Consider the following 22,526-nt stretch of genomic DNA (forward strand, 5'->3'; position numbering starts at 1 on the left):
GGAATGAGGCTGGGAGAATTTTTGCATTTTTGAAGCAATTTTTCTGCTATTCTACACGTTTTGCAATGCTGCTGAGAGAAAAGGTTGCAGTTTTACAACTGATTTCCTGTTATTCAATTTTTTTTTACATGGCTTATGATGTGTTCATATCTTACCTGGGGAGGGGGGAGCAACCATAGAGATCCTATTAAATTACTAGAAGGGCTATGTTATAAACCTTCAAATTTCCAAAATGGGGTGAAAATGGCAGCCATATCGGTCAGGGAGAAATCAAAACCAGTCTAATTGGAATGAATGGCACTAGAGGCATAATCCTGATTTTTCTTATGCAGGAAAATAAAACAAAGGCATGTATCAGAAATGGTGTAATTTAATTATTGTTAACCTACAATATTGTCATATAATCCTAAATACAGTTTATACAGGATTTGTACACATTTTCTGTATAAATAGCCTCTATAATATATGTAAACAGACCATAAATGTCTAAATGTTTTGTTTCTTGGAAAGCTGAGTGCTATTACATGATACAATACCAGTGCTTGTTGCGTTTACAATATTTTAAATCCTATCATCTACTGATTTCAGTCAGTGTATGGCTGTGGATTGACTGCTTTGTTTGAATGGAATGTTGGCATATTAGCAGTTAATTTGTAAAATTAAACAAATCATTCCTCTGGCTGGCTTGCAAGCTAACAAACATACAGTGCAGATAAATTCTTCAAATAAATAATTTTACACACCATGGTTGACCAACTCCCTGATTATATTATAATATTTTTTTATATATTTTTTTTCTGGGGGGGGGGGGGGGGCTCAGAGCCTGTGGACCCCCGTTAGGGGATGCAAGGTGCGTGATATGCCAGCTAAACATAAACACTGCTGTTATAATAAAGCTCAAGCCATTTCGACAATGCTGAGTCGTGAAAACAATTATTCTCCACTGTAAAATTGCTTAAAAGTTGAGCACAATTGCACCTCTAGCTTGGCATAAGGTTGACCGGATCCAGCCATGAGTACCCGGCCAGGAGAATGTGGATGGGGTTGGGCTGGAAGTGATAGCCGGGTCAAGTTACACAAAAAAAATATGCTTGTTCCTACTCAGGACCCTTTTAACACCCATCCCTGCCCCCGTTCCGAGCGCTCAGCATACACTACCATTTCTCCAGAGGAGCTGCTTTCTTCAATCTGTCCAAATTTTTGTACATGGATGTTACTCGGGACCAAATAACGTGCTACACCATCTAGTCTAGATCTACATGTAGGCTATTTCAGTTGAGGCACAACATTTTTCAAAGATTTTTAGTTTGGTTGTCTTTGGGAATAATTCGATTTCTATAGATAATTTTTTTGGGGGGATGCGCCAAAACGTATTTTTTTTATGTGTTAGTGTTTTAACTGGTTTGTTACATTTATGAAATCAAACACAGATGCAGTAAATTGAGAATGACCGCTATTATGTTGAAGTGCCTTGTCTTGGCGCTCTTTATTTGCGGGCACAAAGTCCTGACCGACCCGCGAGTTGAGGGTGGCCAGGAGCACTTTGATTCCATGGACAGTGACAGCGCTTCAACCCTGGCATTTGTGTTCGATGTTACTGGCTCAATGTATGACGACCTCAAACAGGTGATAGATGGTGCCTCTCGGATCCTGGAAAAGACCCTCAACCGGAGGACAAGACCCATCAAAAACTTTGTCCTCGTGCCATTTCATGACCCAGGTAAAAAAATTATGAAAAGTTGCATAACCCTAATTATTTCTTACAAGAGTAAGACATTTAGCATTTTTTTTAAAACAAATGACAATAGTCATACATTATTTACATTAAACAATTGACATTAAACAATAAGGCCTCAATCAGATCAAACATTAAAGGAACTGTCCAGTGTTTCCAGATTTCTATGAAATATGACATAATTAATTACAATAGGAGTGATGGGCCAGCTCAACTTCTTCAGGCGGATGACATCATCCTCTATGAGGAAATAGCAAGCATTTTTAAAACTTCTGTTTAAGATACAAATTTAAGGTGGGTTTTTTAAAACTGTTTTTTATTTATTTATGCTTTGGCCAAAAATACAAGTATAGGATGAGTCCCCAAGCGTCCCTCTTCCACTCAACCTCTATGGGAAAGCTGGAGCTTGAAAAAAAGAGAGTGCCCTAATGGGGGAGGGTGTTTGAGCCCTGATGAGAAGCATATGCTGTCTGCTTGTGTGTAATTACCCCAATCACCCCCATCCACCCCTCCGGAAAGCCTACCAGCCCCAGTAACCAACCCTGGGTGGAAGGGCTGGAGGCTGAGAAGGGGATGGTGTGCTCGGCTAGCTACACTAACGCCACACATTTTATCTGTGTTTAATTTAGTGTGCCCTTGGGGACTTTGTAAGCCTCCTGAGAGTGCAAAGAAACAGGGTGACAAAGAGGCGTGACAGTGTCTATGTTGTATGGGCGCTTATGACTGAAGTGGGGACAAAGCCTTAAAAAGCCTGACAAAAAAATGACAGAGGGAGAGAGAGGGATCAATAAATACTCACCAGGTAGTCTGGCAGTCTGACATGCCCACGTATTATCAATGTCTAATAGTTATATTTGGTAAGAAATGTGATGGCAAAGCTTGAAGCACACACACACACACACACACACACACACACACACACACACACACACACACACACACACACACACACACACACACACACACAAAAACACACCCACACTGCCCCTAACCCAATCTACGGGCCTCTCCCTCACACTAGAGTAAAAGACTGTTCTATATGGCAAGGTATTCTATATGACAGACAATATATTCTCTGTGTGTTGATTAATGTTTACTGCTCCATCGACCAGCCCCTGAAGGATTCCAAATAATTGTCAGATCTTAACAGGCTGTTATTAGTCACGTTGGGGTCCACTGCAGTATGAGAGAGGTTCAGGTTACCCAACAGAGAGTGCTGACTTCAGCACTAAACACAACTAATGATTACTCAGTCATCATGGGCATTTTGAAGAGATGGTGCAATACCACCACAGACATGCTATATTTAAGCAATAAGGCACAAGGGGGTGTGGTATATGGCCAATATACCATGGCTAAGGGCTGTTCTTAAGAACGACACAACGCGGAGTGCCTGGATACAGCTGTTAGCCGTGGTATATTAGCCATATACCACAAACCCCTGGGGTACCTTATTGCTGTTATAAACTGGTTACCAATGTAATTAAAAAGGTAAAAATTCATTTTTGGTCATAGCTGCGGTATACCATGGCTTTCAGCCAATCATCATTCAGGGCTCAAACCACCCAGTTTATAATATAGCATCTAGCATGTACTGTATGTGATACTTAATTGTCCACCAGTAATGATTTAGGGGACTACAGACATTCTTACTGGCATAGGCCCTCGGATCCTCAAAAAGTTCTATAGCTGAACCATCAAGAGCATCTTGACTGGCTGCATCACCGTTCGGTATGGCAAATGCACCGCCCTTGACCTCAAAGTGCTACAGAGGCTGGTGCAGACAGCCCAATACATTACTGGGGCCAAGCTCCCTGCCATCCAGGACCTTTATGTCAGGTGGTGTCAGAGGAAGGCTTGAAACATTTCCTAAAACTCCAGCCACCAAAGCCATAGACTGTTCACTCTGCTACCCAGGGGCGGAAATCCCGGGGGGGACGGGGGACACGACCCCCCCATCCTGGGAAAAATATGATTTGTCCCCCCCCAATATATCACTGAAACATAACTATGTAATTTAAATAATATTAATAATACGCAATGAAAGCAGTTGTGCTGATTATAGACACTTAATAGCGCGTTTTTAAGTTTCAAAAGATTGCGACCCCCCCACCCTTTTCCTCACAATGGTTTGATCCACTGGCAAGGTAACAGAGGGGTCGTGTCTACTGTCTGAAAGGCACTCAATGAACGTAACTGATGTAAAGTTAATCCAGTCAATCGCGCACACACACTAGCTGAATATGCAGAGCTAGCGTGCAAATATTAACTATTAAGCTAGCTAGTACCTATTCCATTTATGTGGCCTCGTCAAAGATGGAATCTTTGCTATCTTCAATTTATTCTGAGATCAGCATGCAGATGATGTAAGTTAGTGCTTCAAAGTCCCTGTGATAAGGTTAGCGATAAACTGAAGTCCAATCTGAACAGAACTACACTCTTCTTCTACCATTGTCTTAAATATATTTAATGGTCTCGTTGCAAAAGCAAAATTGTCGCAAGGGAACTTTTATTTATTTATTTTATTTAACCCGGGTAGCAAAGATTATAGCAAACACCACTGAAACGGAATTGGTGCTCGCTTGCTTTGCAAATTCAGCTATTGTTGGAAGCCAGCCAATATGAAACAAACTATTAAAATTACAAAAGGTTTCACATTTGCTAGCTACCTTTTAGATCGAAGCCCAAATAGAATGATAAAAGATAAGATGATAGAAGCCCATCTCCTACTGTAAATAACCTACACACTGTGTGTGTGTGTGTAGCCAGCCAGCCAGGTAGAAAAATGGCAGAAAAATAAAAGACGGACATCAGAGTATTTTTCAGCACACCAAAACGCAAAGTAAGAACCCTAGTAGCCTAATATCTCAAAGACCAGTTGATAAAATGTTCATAAGAAAGAAATGAAATTCTAATGGAAATGTTTCACAATGATGTCATTAGGCAGAGCAGGCAACAGATGGCACACAGACAGCAGAGTTGGGGACAGATATGCAGGGACAGACTGGCAGAGACGGAGTCTCAGCTAAGTTTGTTGAGTCTTTGTTTGGCAACATTATGAAAGGTTCTCAATTTTTTTGACTTGTAAAATAGGAACATAATTGGAAAATGCCATGGATACCCCCACTCTCAACTTAAACTGGTGACTGAACTAAGATTTGTTAAAGGCAATGGTATTGCTGTTGTGAGTAGTTGTGTAGTTTTGGGTACCGGTAGTTAGGAGTAGGGCAAACACCTTATTTCTTTGGTTCCTCAATATACATTTACCATATTACAATGTAGGCTATGTGTTACAGCACTACTTTTGGTGTCCCCCTCAGGAATTGCTCTTGAGAAAATGTCATGTAATTGTCCCCCCCAAAGTTGATATCAGATTTTCGCCCCTGCTGCTACCGTCCAGCAAATGGTACCTGAGCATTGCCTCGCAGACCAACAGGCTTTGTGACAGCTTCTACCCCCAAGCCATAAGACTGCTAAATAGCCAGTGCTAAATAGTCAATTAATGGTACCCGAACTATCTGCAATGATTCTATCTTGCACTGACCCTACGCAAAGCATATACACAGTCACTCACACACACTACATTGATACTCCAACACAACACAAACACACATACATACACATCACACACACACACACACACACACACACACACACACACACACACACACACACACACACACACACACACACACACACACACACACACACACACACACACACACAGACACACACACAAACACACATTGGCACACACACACACACACACAAACACACACACACACACTTTTACACATCATTTGCTGCTGCTACTCTGTTCTTTATTTTAATCGTATTATTATCTATCCTGATGCCTAGTCACTTTACCCTGCCTTCATGTACATATCTACCATAAATGACTTACTATTATTATCTATCCTGATGCCTAGTCACTTTACCCTGCCTTCATGTATATACAGTTGAAGTCGGAAGTTTACATACACTTATGTTGGAGTCATTAAAACTTGTTTTTCAACCACTCCACAAATTTCTTGTTAACAAACTATAGTTTTGTCAAGTTGGTTAGTACATCTACTTTGTGCATGACACAAATACTTTTTCCAACAATTGTTTACAGACAGATTTCTTTACTTATAATTCACTGTATCACAATTTCAGTGGTTCAGAGGTTTACATACACTAAATTGACTGTGCCTTGAAACAGCTTGGAAAATGATGTCATGGCTTTAGAAGCTTCTGATAGGGTAATTGACATAATTTGAGTCAATTGGAGGTGTACCTGTGGATGTATTTCAAGGCCTACCTTCAACCTCATTGCCTTTTAGCTTGACATCATGGGAAAATCAAAAGAAATCAGTCAAGACCTAAGAAAAAAAGTTGTAGACCTCCACAAGTCTGGTTCATCCTTGGGAACAATTTCCAAATGCCTGAAGGTACCACGTTCATCTGTACAAACAATAGTATGCAAGTATAAACACCATGGGACAATGCAGCCGTCATACCGCTCAGGAAGGAGACGCATTCTGTCTCCTAGAGATGAACGTACTTTGGTGCGAAACGTGTAAGTCAATCCCAGAACAACAGCAAAGGACCTTGTGAAGATGCTGGAGGAACAGGTACAAAAGTATCTACATCCACAGTAAAACGAGTCCTATATCAACATAACCTGAAAGGCCTCTCAGCAAGAAAGAAACCAGTGCTCCAAAACCGCCATAAAAAAGCCAGACTACAGTTTGCAACTGCACATGGGGACAAAGATTGTACTTTTTAGAGAAAAGTCCTCTGGTCTGATGAAACAAAAATAGAACTGTTTGGCCATGATGACCATCGTTATGTTTGGAGTAAAAAGGGGGATGTTTGCAAGCCGAAGAACACCAACCCAACTGTGAAGCTCGGGGGTGGCAGCATCATGTTGTGGGGGTGCTTTGCTGCAGGAGGGACTGGTGCACTTCACAAAATAGATGGCATCATGAGGGAAGAAAATGATGTGGATATATTGAAACAACATCTCAAGACATCAGTCAGGAAGTTAAAGCTTGGTCGCAAATGGGTCTTCTAAATGGACAATGACCCCAAGCATATTTCCAAAGTTGGGACAAAATGGCTTAAGGACAACAAAGTCAAGGTATTGGAGTGGCCATCACAAAGCCCTGACCTTAATCCTATAGAAAATTTGTGGGCAGAACTGAAAAAGCGTGTGCGAGCAAGGATGCCTACAAACCTGACTCAGTTACACCAGTTCTGTCAGGAGGAATGGGCCAAAATTCATCCAACTTATTTTGGGAAGCTTGTGGATGGCTACCCAAAAACGTTTGACCCAAGTTAAACAATTTAAAGGCAATGCTACCAAATACTAATTGAGTGAATGTGCATTTCTGACCCACTGGGAATGTGATGAAAGAAATAAAAGCTGAAATAAATAATTCTCTGTTATTATTCTGACATTTCACATTCTTAAAATAAAGTGGTGATCCTAACTGACCTAAGACAGGGAGTTTTTACTAGGATTAAATGTCAGAAATTGTGAAAAACTGAGTTTAAATGCGTTTGGCTAAGGTGTATGTAAACTTCTGACTTCAACTGTATCTACCTCAAATACCTTATTATTATTATCTATCCTGATGCCTAGTCACTTTACCCTGCCTTCATGCACATATCTACCTCAAATACCTCATACCCAAGCACATAGATCTGATACTGGTACTCCCTGTATATAGCTTAATTCTTGTGTATTTTATTTTATTCCTCATGTTAGTATTTTATTTTTGTGCATTGTTTGGAAGAGCTCGTAAGCAAGCATTTCACAGTAAAGGCTACACCAGTTGTATTCAGCGCATGTGACAAATACCATTTTAATTGGATTTGAGCAGCATGAACTGCTGTTGAAATTATAAGTGTAGTTCCTCCATTTGGCTATTAACTCCAGAAATCATGGATGACTGAGGACTTGAATTACTGTATGTGGCAACTACAACATCCTTTTCCCAATATGTTCATTTTGATTATGTTCCAAGAGCTACTAAACAAAATAGGAAAGACCTGTAGTTTTTATAGTAGATCATCAAGCACCCTATCATTTTTCAGTGCAACTGACTTAGCTTTTTAGATGATCTGTTAATAACATCCACATTATGTTTTCTCCTAGACATTGGCCCTGTGTCCATCACCACTGACCCAAAGAAGTTCCAGCAGGATCTGCAGGAGCTGTTTGTCCAAGTGTGTACCAGAACCAAAGCCTGATACAACGTTATAGCTATACCATCTCTGCCAGAACATCCGCCAGGCTCCATATGATAGGCTGTACATACTTTATATCAATCTGTAGACCAGGAAGGGTATGGGCTATACAGGATATGTAGATATGCAGACTACTTAGAATATAACGCCAATAGTCTCTACAGTCAATACAGTATAGGTTTCTCAACTAAATAGGATTAGGGTTAGGCTATACAGCACAGGTCTTTAGACTATGCATAGTGATGCATTTCCTGTTCCTATTGTGGCCCTCATTGATTGCGTTGGATCAATGGTCTGTGTGTTGTCTTCTCTCAGGGAGGTGGAGACTGTCCAGAGATGAGTATAGGAGCCATAAAGAAGGCCCTGGAGGTTTCCCTACCAGGCTCCTTTATCTACGTGTTCACTGACGCCAGAGCCAAGGACTACCGCCTCAAACGGGATGTACTGCAGCTGGTGCAGCTCCGACAGTCACAGGTAATGATTGCCCTCTAGAAAATGCTGGGTTGTTTGGTTTACCCAACTGCTAGGTTGCAGGTGTTGGGTCACTTAGTGTGGTTGTTTTCTTTAACCTTCAAAAGTCTAGCCACATAGAAATGCATTCAATAACTCATTCATAAATGTCTGAAAAGACTGTAAAAAAAGTAATTTTAAGGAAAAAGGTTTTGAAGTGTCTGTCCTATATCTAGGAGATAGAAATATTTTTGTTTTTTGGACACATATTTAACACCTTATTTTTGTTGGCACAAAACTATCTCCATACTTCCATGAATTTGTATGAGTTACCTTCAAACGAGTCCCGTAACTCTCGTAGGGGTTGTAGAGCAAAACAGAGAACACCATCGTGCTCGTGAGAGTCTCATCTTTCCATAGAGTTTTCGTGAGAAGACCGATTTTTGGTATGTCTCATGGTCTGACAAACACCGCTGTAGCTCGACCACCTTCCACTTTCCACCGCAGATGCTAGCTTAAACTGACATATTTTGATAGGGATTTTTTTATTATGTTACTTAGATTGATGCACGGGTGCGTCAATAGACTCTTAAGGATTAAAAAGAGCAAGGTTAGGTTGTTGAGTTATTGGTGCTGGGATATTGAGATATGACCCAGCAGGTCAGATCAGAAGACTGGAGGCGTAGTTTAGTAGGGGCGTGGCTTTCAGATAGTTATTTTTAGTCACCCGTGAGAGTAAATGTAATTCCTGTTCATCTGTTCTGTTGTATAATTATCATATGTTAAGGTTGGACATTGGCATTTTTATGGCTTCAATTAGGCTTAGGGAGCAGTTTAAATGTACACAATTGTTACCCGAACGAAAATGGGGGAGTGTCAAGCTTTTTACGTTTCAGTCAGGGGGAGGATATAGTATTTTTTTATTTAGTCCAGGGGAGGGTCATGCAATTTGCAATTCATTAAATTTCATATTGGTCACGGTTTGATAATGAGTTGCTTATTATAGTATCTAATGTGTGCCCGATGATGCCCCTCATCCCTGATTCTCTGCTCAGCGCGCAATATCAAGTGTGCCTAGTGTGGTCACAATAAAATGATCCATAGGTAATACTATAGGCTATAGGCCTAGACTATACGAAGAGCACGCACGGAGAAGCGCAGGGCAAAGTTATATTTCTAAAAAAATGTACTTCCTTCCCGAGTTTTTACACTGCTGAGATGGTGTATATGAAACTAGGCTACACTGTATTACACACTGCAATGGATAGACATTCCCAATCATGAGCCCTGGCCTTCCCCTGCTCTTGCTGATGTAAACCCTTTTGTGCTGCCTAACCAATGATTGTGCTGTGTACGGTGGCACTTCAGGAGGTGAGTCAAACGTTTCTTCACAAAATTATGTTTTATTTGTCCCAAAAATGCTAAATATATGCTTTACGTGCGGAATAGGCCTACTACTTTCCTGTTCAGTTTAAGAGGGAGAGCGCGAATATGAAAAGGAGGACCGGAAGTAAGCTTGCTACTGCTATAATTGATTTTATTGATGTTTCGTTGTCCATAATGAAATTATTTATAAGAGTTATATTGACCTCCCAATAAGCCATATTCAAGTAATTTACATAATTTACATTACTATGAAGGGGCAGCCGTGGAGATGGACAGCGAATGGGTGCTGAAAGTAGGCTAATTTGAGAAGGCCTAATTCATTTAAGCAATCTTAATTTTAATTAGACTTTAGGCTACTAACAACAAGTGCGCGGGAGCCTATTTAGTCATATCAAGAAATAAAAGGTAGGCCTACCTGTTTGACAGATAAAATTATAGTCTACTATCCATAGATTTTGTCAACCAATTCCTTCAGTCATCATGCACTCCATAAATATTTCAGTGTCAGTGAAGAGCTTGGTGTGTTAAGTTTAAAACAGGGCTCAAATTGAGGGGTAATGTGAGGGTATTGTGGTCTTTGTTAAAGAAAATGTATAAAAGCATAGGCCTACCCCTTGTTAGTTTAAGATAAAAAAATAAATAAATAATGGACCTGATTATATAAAGTGATCTATAACGACATTTTAGTCCGCAATGCTTTAAGCTAGAACAAGCTGTAAAAATGCCAGGTAAAGACGTGACTCCGATGCATATGATGTATCTTTGGTTTGTCTCTATGACATTCAGAGGCTGCGCTACAGCCTTTTGTAGCCAAGGAGACAAAAAATGTACTTTACTTGGGAAGTAATGTGTGATTTTGCCACTACACAATTGACGTTCGACATTTCAACAGGCTATTAAACAACATACTAACTCTAAATCAGTCAGGAGCAAGCCAGGTAGCCTAAGAAGGAACGGAACTGAATTATTTAGGCTATATTATTCTTATTTCAAGGCTATAGTCTGCCATTTAAGATATCAATTGTGAAGCATTTGTGACACTCTACAGGCTGGCAGGAACACTCAGCATGTCAGCAACACATCAACAACAGCACTTCAAAAACATGCCTATAAATGTTGCATTAAGGCTGTATAAAATTAAATTAATTACTTAGAATTAAATAATAATGAAACAGAAAATGCCTTATTAGACTATACAATTCACTTTTAGATACACGAGTTTGGCCAGTCTTTGGTTTGAGGATCATGCGGTGAGCTATGCATGCCTAGTTTGTTAATGTAGCCTAGCAGATGCTCTCATATTCCCATGCCCTAATCACTGCCAACACAAATCTATTTTATAACAGAAATATCATGGAATAAAAAATAATACATTACAAAATGATAGATTCCCAAAATAAAAAAGTTACAATGGCATATAGGCCTACAGTACCTGATGATACGCGGCTGTGTGTTAAACAACAACTAGCTTTTTCTTGAATTAATTGATGATCAGATACTTTAGTTGTAACTGGTTCTGTTGCTCTCAATTTTTACAGTTGATAGACAACTTTAGCACTGTTTCAAACTTAGACTATCCTCTTTTTTAACAATAGCCTGCATAGAAATCAAAATGTCTGTGGTGCTGCAGCATACACTCATTCATTGTCATGCTCTGTTGTGGTATTAAAAAATATTCTACTTGTCTCCGGTCATGTAAAATGACAGAATTGCATGAAATACGTTTCTAAAATAAAATACATTCTTGGATCGCTAATAACATGATAGATTCATGTAGTGTTTTTATTATAATGGATATCTTTTCACCCATACCCTTGTCCGCGATGGTCTGCGCATCCACAACCTTCTGGCTACTCTGCCATGTAATGCTTACAAAACGAAGAACAGTTTCTAAAAGTGGAAATCTAACGCTCTGGGCTGGGTTTCCCAAAAACATTGTAGCACTAAGATAGTCTTCCGTCCATTTAGTGTCAATGGAATTAAGATGATCTTAGTGCTACGATGCTTTTGGGAAACCCTGGTCTGTCCTAGGAGTGAGGGTAAACGATAGGCATGTTCTCTGCTATCTTTTTAAGTGTTCAAGGAGGGTCGGGTTAAAGTATATTTTACTGAATGTAGGGCCATCCATTTTCATTTCAGAGAGATCCAATTTTCTCCAGGCACCCCTCATAAATAACGTACAGTCTCTTACAGAAGTCTACGTGTTCAATAAAAGCCTATATAAATCCCATTGTTGGGGTGCAATAAGGTGGCAGACCCTTATTATAATATTCTAGAAGAATGTGGAAAATTCCCCCCAGAAATGATACATTTGCAGTATATACAATTAACATAATGAACAGGAATTACATTTACTATCACAAGGTGGCCAATAAGATATATCAGAGAGCTACGCGCCAAACATTCCTACGGATTACGTTCAAAAAATCCAAGCTAGTAGTTCAATCCAGCATGAAGGTAATAAATACCCAAATGATGGTTAAATTAACCCATGTTTGGGTAATCACACAGCCCAACTAGCTCAGTCAAAATAACCCAGGATGTGTTCCGTCCAATATTTCCCCAGAGCTGGGTTACCAAAAAACCCAAATTAAGTTTTTTTTAGAGTGTGATGGCAATGTATGATAACAGTAATCTCATGAAAGTTCAGTAGTGATAACCATCCACCGCTGTCTTCTGTGTGCACCCAGGTTGTGTTTGTGCTGACTGGGGACTGTGGAGACCGCTCTCAGCCTGGGTATAGAGCCTATGAGGAGATCGCTGCCACAAGTTCTGGACAGATCTTCCACCTGGACAAGCAGCAGGTCAATGAGGTGAGAATCAGAAGAGGAGAGTCATCAAACTCATTTATATACAGTACCAATCAAAAGTTTGGACACACCTACACTTCAACATTCTACATTCTACATTGTAGAATAATAGTGAAGACATCAAAACTATGAAACATATGGAATAATGTAGTAACCAAAAAGTGTTAAACAAATCAAAATATACTGCTCAAAAAAATAAAGGGAACACTTAAACAACACATCCTAGATCTGAATGAATGAAATAATCTTATTAAATACTTTTTTCTTTACTTAGTTGAATGTGCTGACAACAAAATCACACAAAAATAATCAATGGAAATCCAATTTATCAACCCATGGAGGTCTGGATTTGGAGTCACACTCAAAATCAAAGTGGAAAACCACACTACGGGCTGATCCAACTTTGATGTAATGTCCTTAAAACAAGTCAAAATGAGGCTCAGTAGTGTGTGTGGCCTCCACGTGCCTGTATAACCTCCCTACAACGCCTGGGCATGCTCCTGATGAGGTGGCGGATGGTCTCCTGAGGGATCTCCTCCCAGACCTGGACTAAAGCATCCACCAACTCCTGGACAGTCTGTGGTGCAACGTGGCGTTGGTGGATGGAGCGAGACATGATGTCCCAGATGTGCTCAATTGGATTCAGATCTGGGGAACGGGCGGGCCAGTCCATAGCATCAATGCCTTCCTCTTGCAGGAACTGCAGACACACTCCAGCCACATGAGGTCTAGCATTGTCTTGCATTAGGAGGAACCCAGGGCCAACCGCACCAGCATTTGGTCTCACAAGGGGTCTGAGGATCTCATCTCGGTACCTAATGGCAGTCAGGCTACCTTTGGCGAGCACATGGAGGGCTGTGCGGCCCCCCAAAGAAATGCCACCACACACCATGACTGACCCACCGCCAAACCGGTCATGCTGGAGGATGTTGCAGGCAGCAGAACGTTCTCCACGGCGTCTCCAGACTCTGTCACGTCTGTCATGTGCTCAGTGTGAACCTGCTTTCATCTGTGAAGAGCACAGGGCGCCGGTGGCGAATTTGCCAATCTTGGTGTTCTCTGGCAAATGCCAAACGTCCTGCACGGTGTTGGGCTGTAAGCACAACCCCCACCTGTGGACGTCGGGCCCTCATACCACCCTCATGGAGTCTGTTTCTGACCATTTGAGCAGACACATGCACATTTGTGGCCTGCTGGAGGTCATTTTGCAGGGCTCTGGCAGTGCTCCTCCTTGCACAAAGGCGGAGGTAGCGGTCCTGCTGCTGGGTTGTTGCCCTCCTACGGCCTCCTCCACGTCTCCTGATGTACTGGCCTGTCTCCTGGTATTGCCTCCATGCTCTGGACACTATGCTGACAGACACAGCAAACCTTCTTGCCACAGCTCGCATTGATGTGCCATCCTGGATGAGCTGCACTACCTGAGCCACTTGTGTGGGTTGTAGACTCCATCTCATGCTACCACTAGAGTGAAAGCACCGCCAGCATTCAAAAGTGACCAAAACATCAGCCAAGAAGCATAGGAACTGAGAAGTGGTCTGTGGTCCCCACCTGCAGAACCACTCCTTTATAGGGGGTGTCTTGCTAATTGCCTATAATTTCCACCTGTTGTCTATTCCATTTGCACAACAGCATGTGAAATGTATTGTCAATCAGTGTTGCTTCCTAAGTCGACAGTTTGATTTCACAGAAGTGTGATTGACTTGGAGTTACATTGTGTTGTTTAAGTGTTCCCTTTATTTTTTTGAGCAGTGTATATTTTATATTTTAGATTCTTCAAAGTAGCAACCCTTTGCCTTGATTAGAGCTTTGCACACTCTTGGGATTCTCTCAACCAGCTTCACCTGGAATGCTTTTCCAACAGTCTTGAAGGAGTTCCCACTTATGCTGAGCACTTGTTGGCTGCTTTTCACTCTGCGGTCCAACTCATCCCAAACCATCTCAATTGAGGTCGGGTGATTTTGGAGGCCAGGTCATCTGATTCAGCACTCCATCGCTCTCCTTCTTGGTCAAATAGCCCTTACACAGCCTGGAGGTATGTTGGGTCATTGTCCTGTTGAAAAACAAATGCTAGTCCCACTAAGCGCAAACCAGATGGGATGGCGTATCGCTGCAGTATGCTGTGGTAGCCATGCTGGTTAAGTGTGCCTTGAATTCTAAATAAATCACTGACAGTGTCACCAGCAAAGCACCCCCACACCATCACACCTCCTCCTCCATGCTTCTCGGTGGGTACCACACATGCAGAGATCATCCGTTCACCTACTCTGCGTCTCACAAAGACAAGGTGGTTGGAACCAAAAATCTAAAATGTTGACTTATCAGACCAAAGGACAGATTTCCACCGGTCTAATGTCCATTGCTCGTGTTTCTTTGCCCAATCTAGTCTCTTCTTCTTATTGGTGTCCTTTAGTAGTGGTTTCTTTGTAGCAATTCGACCATGAAGGCCTGATTCACGCAGTCTCCTCTGAACAGTTGATGTTAAGATGTGTTACTTGAACTCTGTAAAGCATTTATTTGGGCTGCAATTTCTGAGGCTGGTAACTCTAATGAACTTATCCTCTGCAGCAGAGGTAACTGAGTCTTCCTTTCCTGTGGCGGTCCTCATGAGAGCCAGTTTCATCATAGCACTTGATGGTTTTTGCAACTGCACTTTGATGGTTTTTGCAACTGCACTTGAAGAATCTTTCAAAGTTCTTGACATTTTCTGGATTGACTGACCTCATGTCTTATAGTAATGATGGACTGTCATTTCTCTTTGCTTATTTGAGCTGCTCTTGTCATAATATAGACTTGGTCTTTTACCAAATAAGGCTATCTTCTGTGTTCCTCCCCTACCTTGTCACAACACAACTGATTGACTCAAACACATTAAGAAGGAAATAAATTCCACAAATTAACTTTTAATTGAAATGCATTCCAGGTTCCAAGCAGGTTGTTGAGAGAATGCCAAGAGTGTGCAAAGCTGTCATCAAGGCAAAGGGAGACTACTTTGAAGAATCTCAAATATAAAATATATTTGGATTTGTTTAACACTTTTTTGGTTACTACATGATTCCATATGTGTTATTTCATAATTTTGCTGTCTTCACTATTATTCTACAATGTAGAAAATAGTAAAATTAAAAAAAAATCTTGAATGAGTAGGTGTGTCCAAACTTTTGACTGGTACTGTATATTTTTTCAATCACACTCATGAGGGTGTGCTGAGTCAATGGTCAACCATAAGTGTGATTTTTCTGTAAGAATTATAGGCTTTTAGTCTCTTCAGGACATATGTTTAAAAAATGCAGGCGGGTTCAAATGAACACATGATGTATAGAGAATATTTTATATGTAAAAGCAGTCAAAAGAATAGCGATATGAACCCGATATCACTCATACATGTAATCATAGTGTATTTTATTGACACACATCAAATATTTTTGTAGTGCATATTAATCGTACCAGGAACTATATAATAGTGGTGAGTGATTACTTTATCTCAGCATGTAACTGAACCACAAATCTTGGAAACCTAAGTCAACGGAGCTCAATAACTCGCAGTCAAACTTAAAACAAGACAGAGTTTCCTTTGGGAGAGACACTGGTATCCTGCATGTCATCAGAGGAGATGGCTGGGCTGAGGAGAGGGCAGCTCTACACTTGAGCCAAGTATTACTGTTCACTGGAAGATGGCCCACTGAACCCCTGAACCCAGCTCTCTGTGTGTTTTTATGTGTTTCTGCTTTCTTTCAAATCATATCGGTCTTTATGTATTCATATGTATGTATGTATGTATGTATGTATGTATGTATGTATGTATGTATGTATGTATGTATGTATGTATGTATGTATGTATGTATGTATGTATGTATGTATGTATGTATGTATGTATGTATGTATGTATGGTGTATGTATGTGTGTGGGATCTGGTTCTATTAACACTTCATAACCTTCACAGTTCATTGAGGAGTGTTTGAATGTCAGATCCACATTGCAGGGCATTGCTGTGCTACTGTATAATGGTTAATAATGAAGAGCTGAGGGACCACATTCACACCACCAACAGAAACCAGTCCTCTCATCGTGGGCCCCAGCTGGCCAGAGTGTGGATAGTGCTAGACCAGGTTGGATTGCCTTTACATGTTTTAAAGTGACCACTCTCACCTTTCAAATGTTATGCTAATTGACAAGCTCTCCACTCATTTAGCATGAATCAACAGAACTACAATCCTATTTCAGATGTACAGTACTCCTGGGTGACATGGTATTACTGAATTAATTTCAATCCTTTCATCCTTAGAAACTGCATACCTCAAATCTAACTAAAATCTCCCCTCTTAATATCAGTTTAATAAACTGTGGCCAAATCAAATATACACAATCTTTTGTGGTCTCGGGCAGCGATGTGGAGAGAAAACAGACTGCTTATTTTACTCTCTAATACCAGGATATGATCTGTCATGGCTTCCCTCTTTCTTTCCAACACAGCTGCCCTCTTGAGCTGACTCCAAATCCACACACAACAGCTCATTGTGAAACCTTGTGTGTGACACTCCTTAAACTCTTAATACTTAACTTGTTGTAATCACTGGAGCAATCTGTCAGCAAGCCCTCGGGCAGAAAAAGAACACTAATGCGCTGTTTAATTAATAAATCCTCTTAAGGATCTGCCCCTTTTTTTCAATTTTTGCCTACAATGACATACCCAAATCTAACTGCCTGTAGCTCAGGCCCTGAAGCAAGGATATGCATATTCTTGGTACCATTTGAAAGGAAACACTTTGAAGTTTGTGGAAATGTGAAAGGAATGTAGGAGAATAACACACAATAGATCTGGTAAAAGCTAATACAAAGGAAAAAACAACCGTTCTTTTGTATGTTTTTTTGTACCATCATCTTTGAAATGCAAGAGAAAGGCCATAATGTATTATTCCAGCCCAGGTGCACTATACATTTTGGCCACTAGATGGCAGCAGTGTATGTGTAAAGTTTTAGACTGATCCAATTAACCATTGCATTTCTGTTCAAAATGTTGTATCAAGACTGCCCAAATATACCTAATTTGTTCATTAATAACTTTTTATGTTCAAAATTGTGCAATCTCCTCAAACGATAACATGGTATTCTTTCACAGTAATAGCTACTGTAAATTGGACAGTGCAGTTAGATGAACAAGAATTTAAGCTTTCTGCCAATATCAGATATGTCTATGTCCCGGGAAATGTTCTTGTTACTTACAACCTCATGCTAATTGCATTAGCCTATGTTAGCTCAACCGTCCCGTGGAAGGGATACCTATCCCGAAGAATTAAACTTGGAATCTGGTTGTAATGGTCATGGAGGCCATCCTCAATTTTCAGTGTGTGAGGGATGTGAGAGGGCTGAGAACCTGGCCAAGAGAAATCTTTCTGGGCTCTGGGAGGTTTCATCTATGCTCTAATCCGTGCTTATGGATGATGTCTGTTCTGTTGCATGAGCCGGCCATGAGCTCATAGGTTATTGCTGTCCATCTATAAACTACTCTAGGCTGTTTATGATCACCTTGTCAGCAGCCTGGATAATGCATGTTCGTGTCTCTGTGTTTCAATTCCACACGCACTCCTCACTGAAGTGGCTGGACTTCCTTCCATAAAAGAACCACTAGTAACATTGGCCCAATGGTTTCCTCATCAGGTGGGCCCAGTAGTGAGTTAAAGGGACTGGGGATTTGTTAAAATATCAATTAAATCCAGTTAACCCGTATCCTCTGTCGTGTTCCTGATGTTAGTGAATAAAGCCAGTCTCTGTAGTCTAGACCTGCTCTCAGAGACATGAAGACAGATGTGGTAGACTCTTGCTTGTTGTCTGGGGGAAAGGCAAGGCAGGTGTTTTGAGGTTCCAATCCAATAGGAGAACGGGGGTCCATCTGGGACTGATTTGGCCTAATAGCCTGGTTCCTGGCACCCCGTCTCCTTTCTCACAGTGATGGTGGTAGCGGCATACCCCAGAGCCGGAGTTGGGAGACCCCTGTGTGCAAGGAGGGCTGTGGTCTATAGGTTCCCCAACCACTATGAGAGAAACATTCAAGTGGTCTGCTGGGGGGTTTCAAAGGGGCATGAGGAGGAGGAATCCCTGTAGAAAACAACCTAGCTGGAAGATGAAAAGAACAGTGTATCTCCTCAGCCTTAGCTGACCTTCCTCTGGCCATCCTCTTTGCTCTAGTCTTAAAATAGCAGAGGTGCTTCTTCCTGACACAATACCACGTGCCTGTTCAGCCGAGACACGGCAGATGAGGTTTCAAAGACTCGTAGATCCTCTGGATTCCCCATGGCTCAGGCTGTTGCAGCAGCAGAACGCAGCATGTTCCTCGAGGCACACCTTGGCCAGACCAAACAGCATCAGGTCTATCTCTGTGTCTCCCCTGTTCCCCATGTCCCACACTAACAAATAATGGTTCTACATTGTACCAGATAGGGGTTCTTTGGCTTGTAACCACAGCAAAACCCTTTTTGGTGCTATATAGAATGCTTTTTTGAAGGTTCAATAAAAAAACATGCTCATAAGGTTCTAAATGGAACCTGTATGGTGCTACAAAGAACCCTTTCCTAAGGTTCTATAAACAACCATTTAAAAAGGTTCTATGTAACACCAAAAAAACGGTTCCGCTGTGGTTACAACCCTTTTTAATGTTTTTTTTTTATGGAACCTTTTCTCAATCTGAAAGGTTCTTTGTAGATCCTTTTGAAAAACAATACTGGTCAGCCAAGTTATATTGATAACATTTCATAGGTGTTATTATTGCGTTAATTGACAAGTTGAAACAAGTGCGCTACATCTGGAACAGCTGGGGGTCCCCTGAGGAGAGAATTGAAAACCACTGACTGATTTAGTCAACTGTTCTCAATTGACTTAAGGCCATGCATTCGTTTTTCACAAGACACCATCACTGGCCATAGTCATATGTAATTCATAATGGCATAACACAACATATTAAATAAACTGGAATGTTCTCATGGTTGCACAAAAAGCGCTGTGCGTACACCCCCAAATATTCGAATGAGCTGCCTCCCATACATGTTAATTATCACAAAAAGAGCTGTGAAGAACCTTTGATGAGCTCAAAGGGTTATTTGAGTCATTAGGTTTCCACATAGAACCATCACCCATCCCAGAGAACCCTTGAGGAACCCTAATGTTTTAGTGTGTGAGTCTTTGGGGAGATCTCCCTAGGTGCTTGAGATTAAATATACACCGGTTTGAGGCAGATGTACAGTAGGTCACTCTATAGCAGTTTCCATCTCTGCTGGGGATGGCAGAACATGTGGCAGAAATTACAGCTGTTTCCAGTTGTAAACTCAGAGAGGAACCAGCTGCTGTCAGCACCCAGTTGGCTGGCTTTGCTCACTCCAATCTTCTCCATTATTCTTAAATATATTAAGATGTGTTGAATAAGCCCCATTTCTCAGAGGGGCCACTGAAGCAATGTTTTCTGTTTGTTTTATTATAGACACAATGCAACCATAATGTCTGTACTCACGATTATGGGGTCAAAACAAATACAAGACCACAGTTGCTTGTTAAGCACTTGAAAGATGGAAAAAATGATGATCCGGTCAGAAGAAATAGATTCAGTTATACAACCGGTTCTTCTCTTCTTTTCCTGTAAAGGGGAAAGGACACCTTGTTTTGTCTTCTGAATCCTAACCACCAGCATGATTTCACCTAGAGGGTTGAGTATATAATCAAACATTGAAATTCTACCTGTCAAATATTCTACAGTAATAGTCAAGGGGGAAAAGTATACTCAGTGATGATTACTCCTGAAATTGATTGTAATAAAGCCCCCCAGGCTTATTTCAGACTCAGCGGAAGCCAGGCATTGGTTCATCTGTTCTCCGAGAACAAGATAATGACCCTCATATCAGAGTGAAGCCTCCACAATCCCATCAACCCAAGACCAGACCAGTCCTCGCAGGCCATGTCTGCTATTTAAAGCCCAACCAATTTGCAGGGTTGGGGAGTAACAGATTACATGTAGCCTAATGGACTACAAAAAAAATCTGATTACATATACTTTTGAAAAAGTAGATGATTACTTCTAGAATTACTTAAAAATTCAGAAAGGATGTTTGCAGGAATTTATTTTGATGAAGTTATTGAAAAAAATATTGGCCTCCTTTCTGTTTTCTCAATGATATTCAAATCAGCTTAGAAAAAAAATGGCTGCTTTAAATTTGTTCTGACTGAGAGAGTGTGACCAGAAATCAGAGACCACTACGATGACACATAATGCGTTTGATGGATCTCAGGAAAAGAGCAGGAATAGGCTTTTGTAAACCACATTACAAGCAATGTCATCCAATGGTGCGACTGCAAACAGAGCAAAACGAGATTTTATATTGGACAAATTCAGGTAGGTCCCTCCCGGTTTCTTTCCTTCATCTTCCATTTAAGAAACGTTTTGCAACAGAATCGGCTGCAAATTATCAAATCAAATTATATTCGTCACAATACACATATTAAGCAGATGTTATTGCGGTGTAGATTAGGGTGACCAGACGTCCCCGTTTTCCGGGGACAGTCCCCGTTTTTGGTGGCCTGTCCCCGGAAATGTCCCCGTTTTTAACTGTGCGTTAAAAACAGATCGCAAAGTGAAATAGTTGACTTGGCAAGACCGGAGTTGACGTCTCAATCGCGTTGTGCTTGTTTAGGCCAACAGAGGGGGCTGCTCGCTATAGCAGCTTCATTCACTCTTCTTCTGCTAACTACTTGCTCGCGATAGTTTTAGAGAAAACTGCGGTGGAAAACTCGGCCAGAAGCTAGCAAGTATCAAGTGAATCCACAACATCACCAAAAACGTATTTTCAAGCCAGGTAAGTTACAATCGTTTGAGATACTAGCTAGTGATGTTATGTCACAATTTATTAAATAGATAGATGATCTGCTCTATACGTTTTTAAATAGGTTATGCTAGCTAACGTTAGCTATGTAGACTAAGTTAGCTAGCTAGGTTAGCTAGCTACTGTTATGGTAGCTAGGTTAAAAAACGTTCACATGTAAACATGCAGTGGACGGGCTATTTTGAAAATATGATTAAATTAAATTAATGCACAATTAATTCAGAGAATATTTTTGTAGATTACAATTGTAATGGTTTGGCATTATAATAAGTAGTGTGAAAATATATTTAGAAATGTTCATGGATAATATTAGCAGTGGAGAGGAAGAAGAGTGAAGGAGACATGAGTGAAGGTAAAGATATGGTTACAGAGCCTGCCAATGTATTATTCCAAACAATGTTTTTCAGATAAAATACAAAAATGAGGCAAGCAATGGGAATCTGTTAAAATACTTTGGTTATCTAATAGTATGCTATTTATTAATACAGATTGGAGAGGAAGGAGAAGGAAAAATTAAGGGAGTAAAGAATGAAGCAAGGAGAGTGTAGAAGAGTGAGGTGGAAAGGTGAAGAGAAGGAAAGGAAGACGAGTGAAGAAAAGAGGAGGAGAAGAAAAAGTTAAGAGTAAGAAGAGTGACACAGGGAGAATGAAGAAGAGCAGACAGAGGAGATACAATTACTCTTTCCAAGAAACGGAAATGCACTTTTTATGAAAAACATGATGAGAGAATTTCCTCTCTGTCAATTGGCAGCCGGAGAAGAACGGCAGTGGTAGAACATCAGCAGATGAAAAAGCATAAAGCCTCTCTGATTGCCCGTGTTGGTATGCCCTCTGTCACTACATTCTTCAAGAAGGTAGAGCCTTCCCAAGAAGAATATGGTTAAGCTGTGCAGGAGGGTGTCTTTGCATACCCACACTATGCGACACAATCATAGTTACAGCTCTATGGACCGCACAGCACAACTGACACGGAAGCTTTATGAACCAAAGTTTACATGTGCTAGGACAAAATGTGACGCCATAGTGAGTAACGTGTTAGCACCATGG

The 22,526-nt window shown here is 40.8% G+C and overlaps 1 protein-coding gene across 1 annotated transcript in view; it reads left to right on the forward strand.

Moving 5' to 3' along the window:
• Positions 1-1,145: 1,145 nt before the first annotated feature.
• The window catches only part of LOC106579900 (hemicentin-1), an 83,332-nt gene continuing 61,951 nt past the window's right edge, over positions 1,146-22,526 (forward strand). Inside the window, exons 1-4 of the mRNA XM_014160253.2 lie at positions 1,146-1,720; positions 7,881-7,951; positions 8,288-8,446; positions 12,499-12,621. Of these exons, the coding sequence (XP_014015728.2) occupies positions 1,447-1,720; positions 7,881-7,951; positions 8,288-8,446; positions 12,499-12,621 (627 nt within the window). The 5' untranslated portion in view covers positions 1,146-1,446. The remainder of the gene's footprint in view (positions 1,721-7,880; positions 7,952-8,287; positions 8,447-12,498; positions 12,622-22,526) is intronic.

The sequence above is a fragment of the Salmo salar genome, chromosome ssa20 (assembly GCF_905237065.1).
Source record: "Salmo salar chromosome ssa20, Ssal_v3.1, whole genome shotgun sequence".
In the NCBI taxonomy this organism is placed as follows: domain Eukaryota; kingdom Metazoa; phylum Chordata; class Actinopteri; order Salmoniformes; family Salmonidae; genus Salmo; species Salmo salar.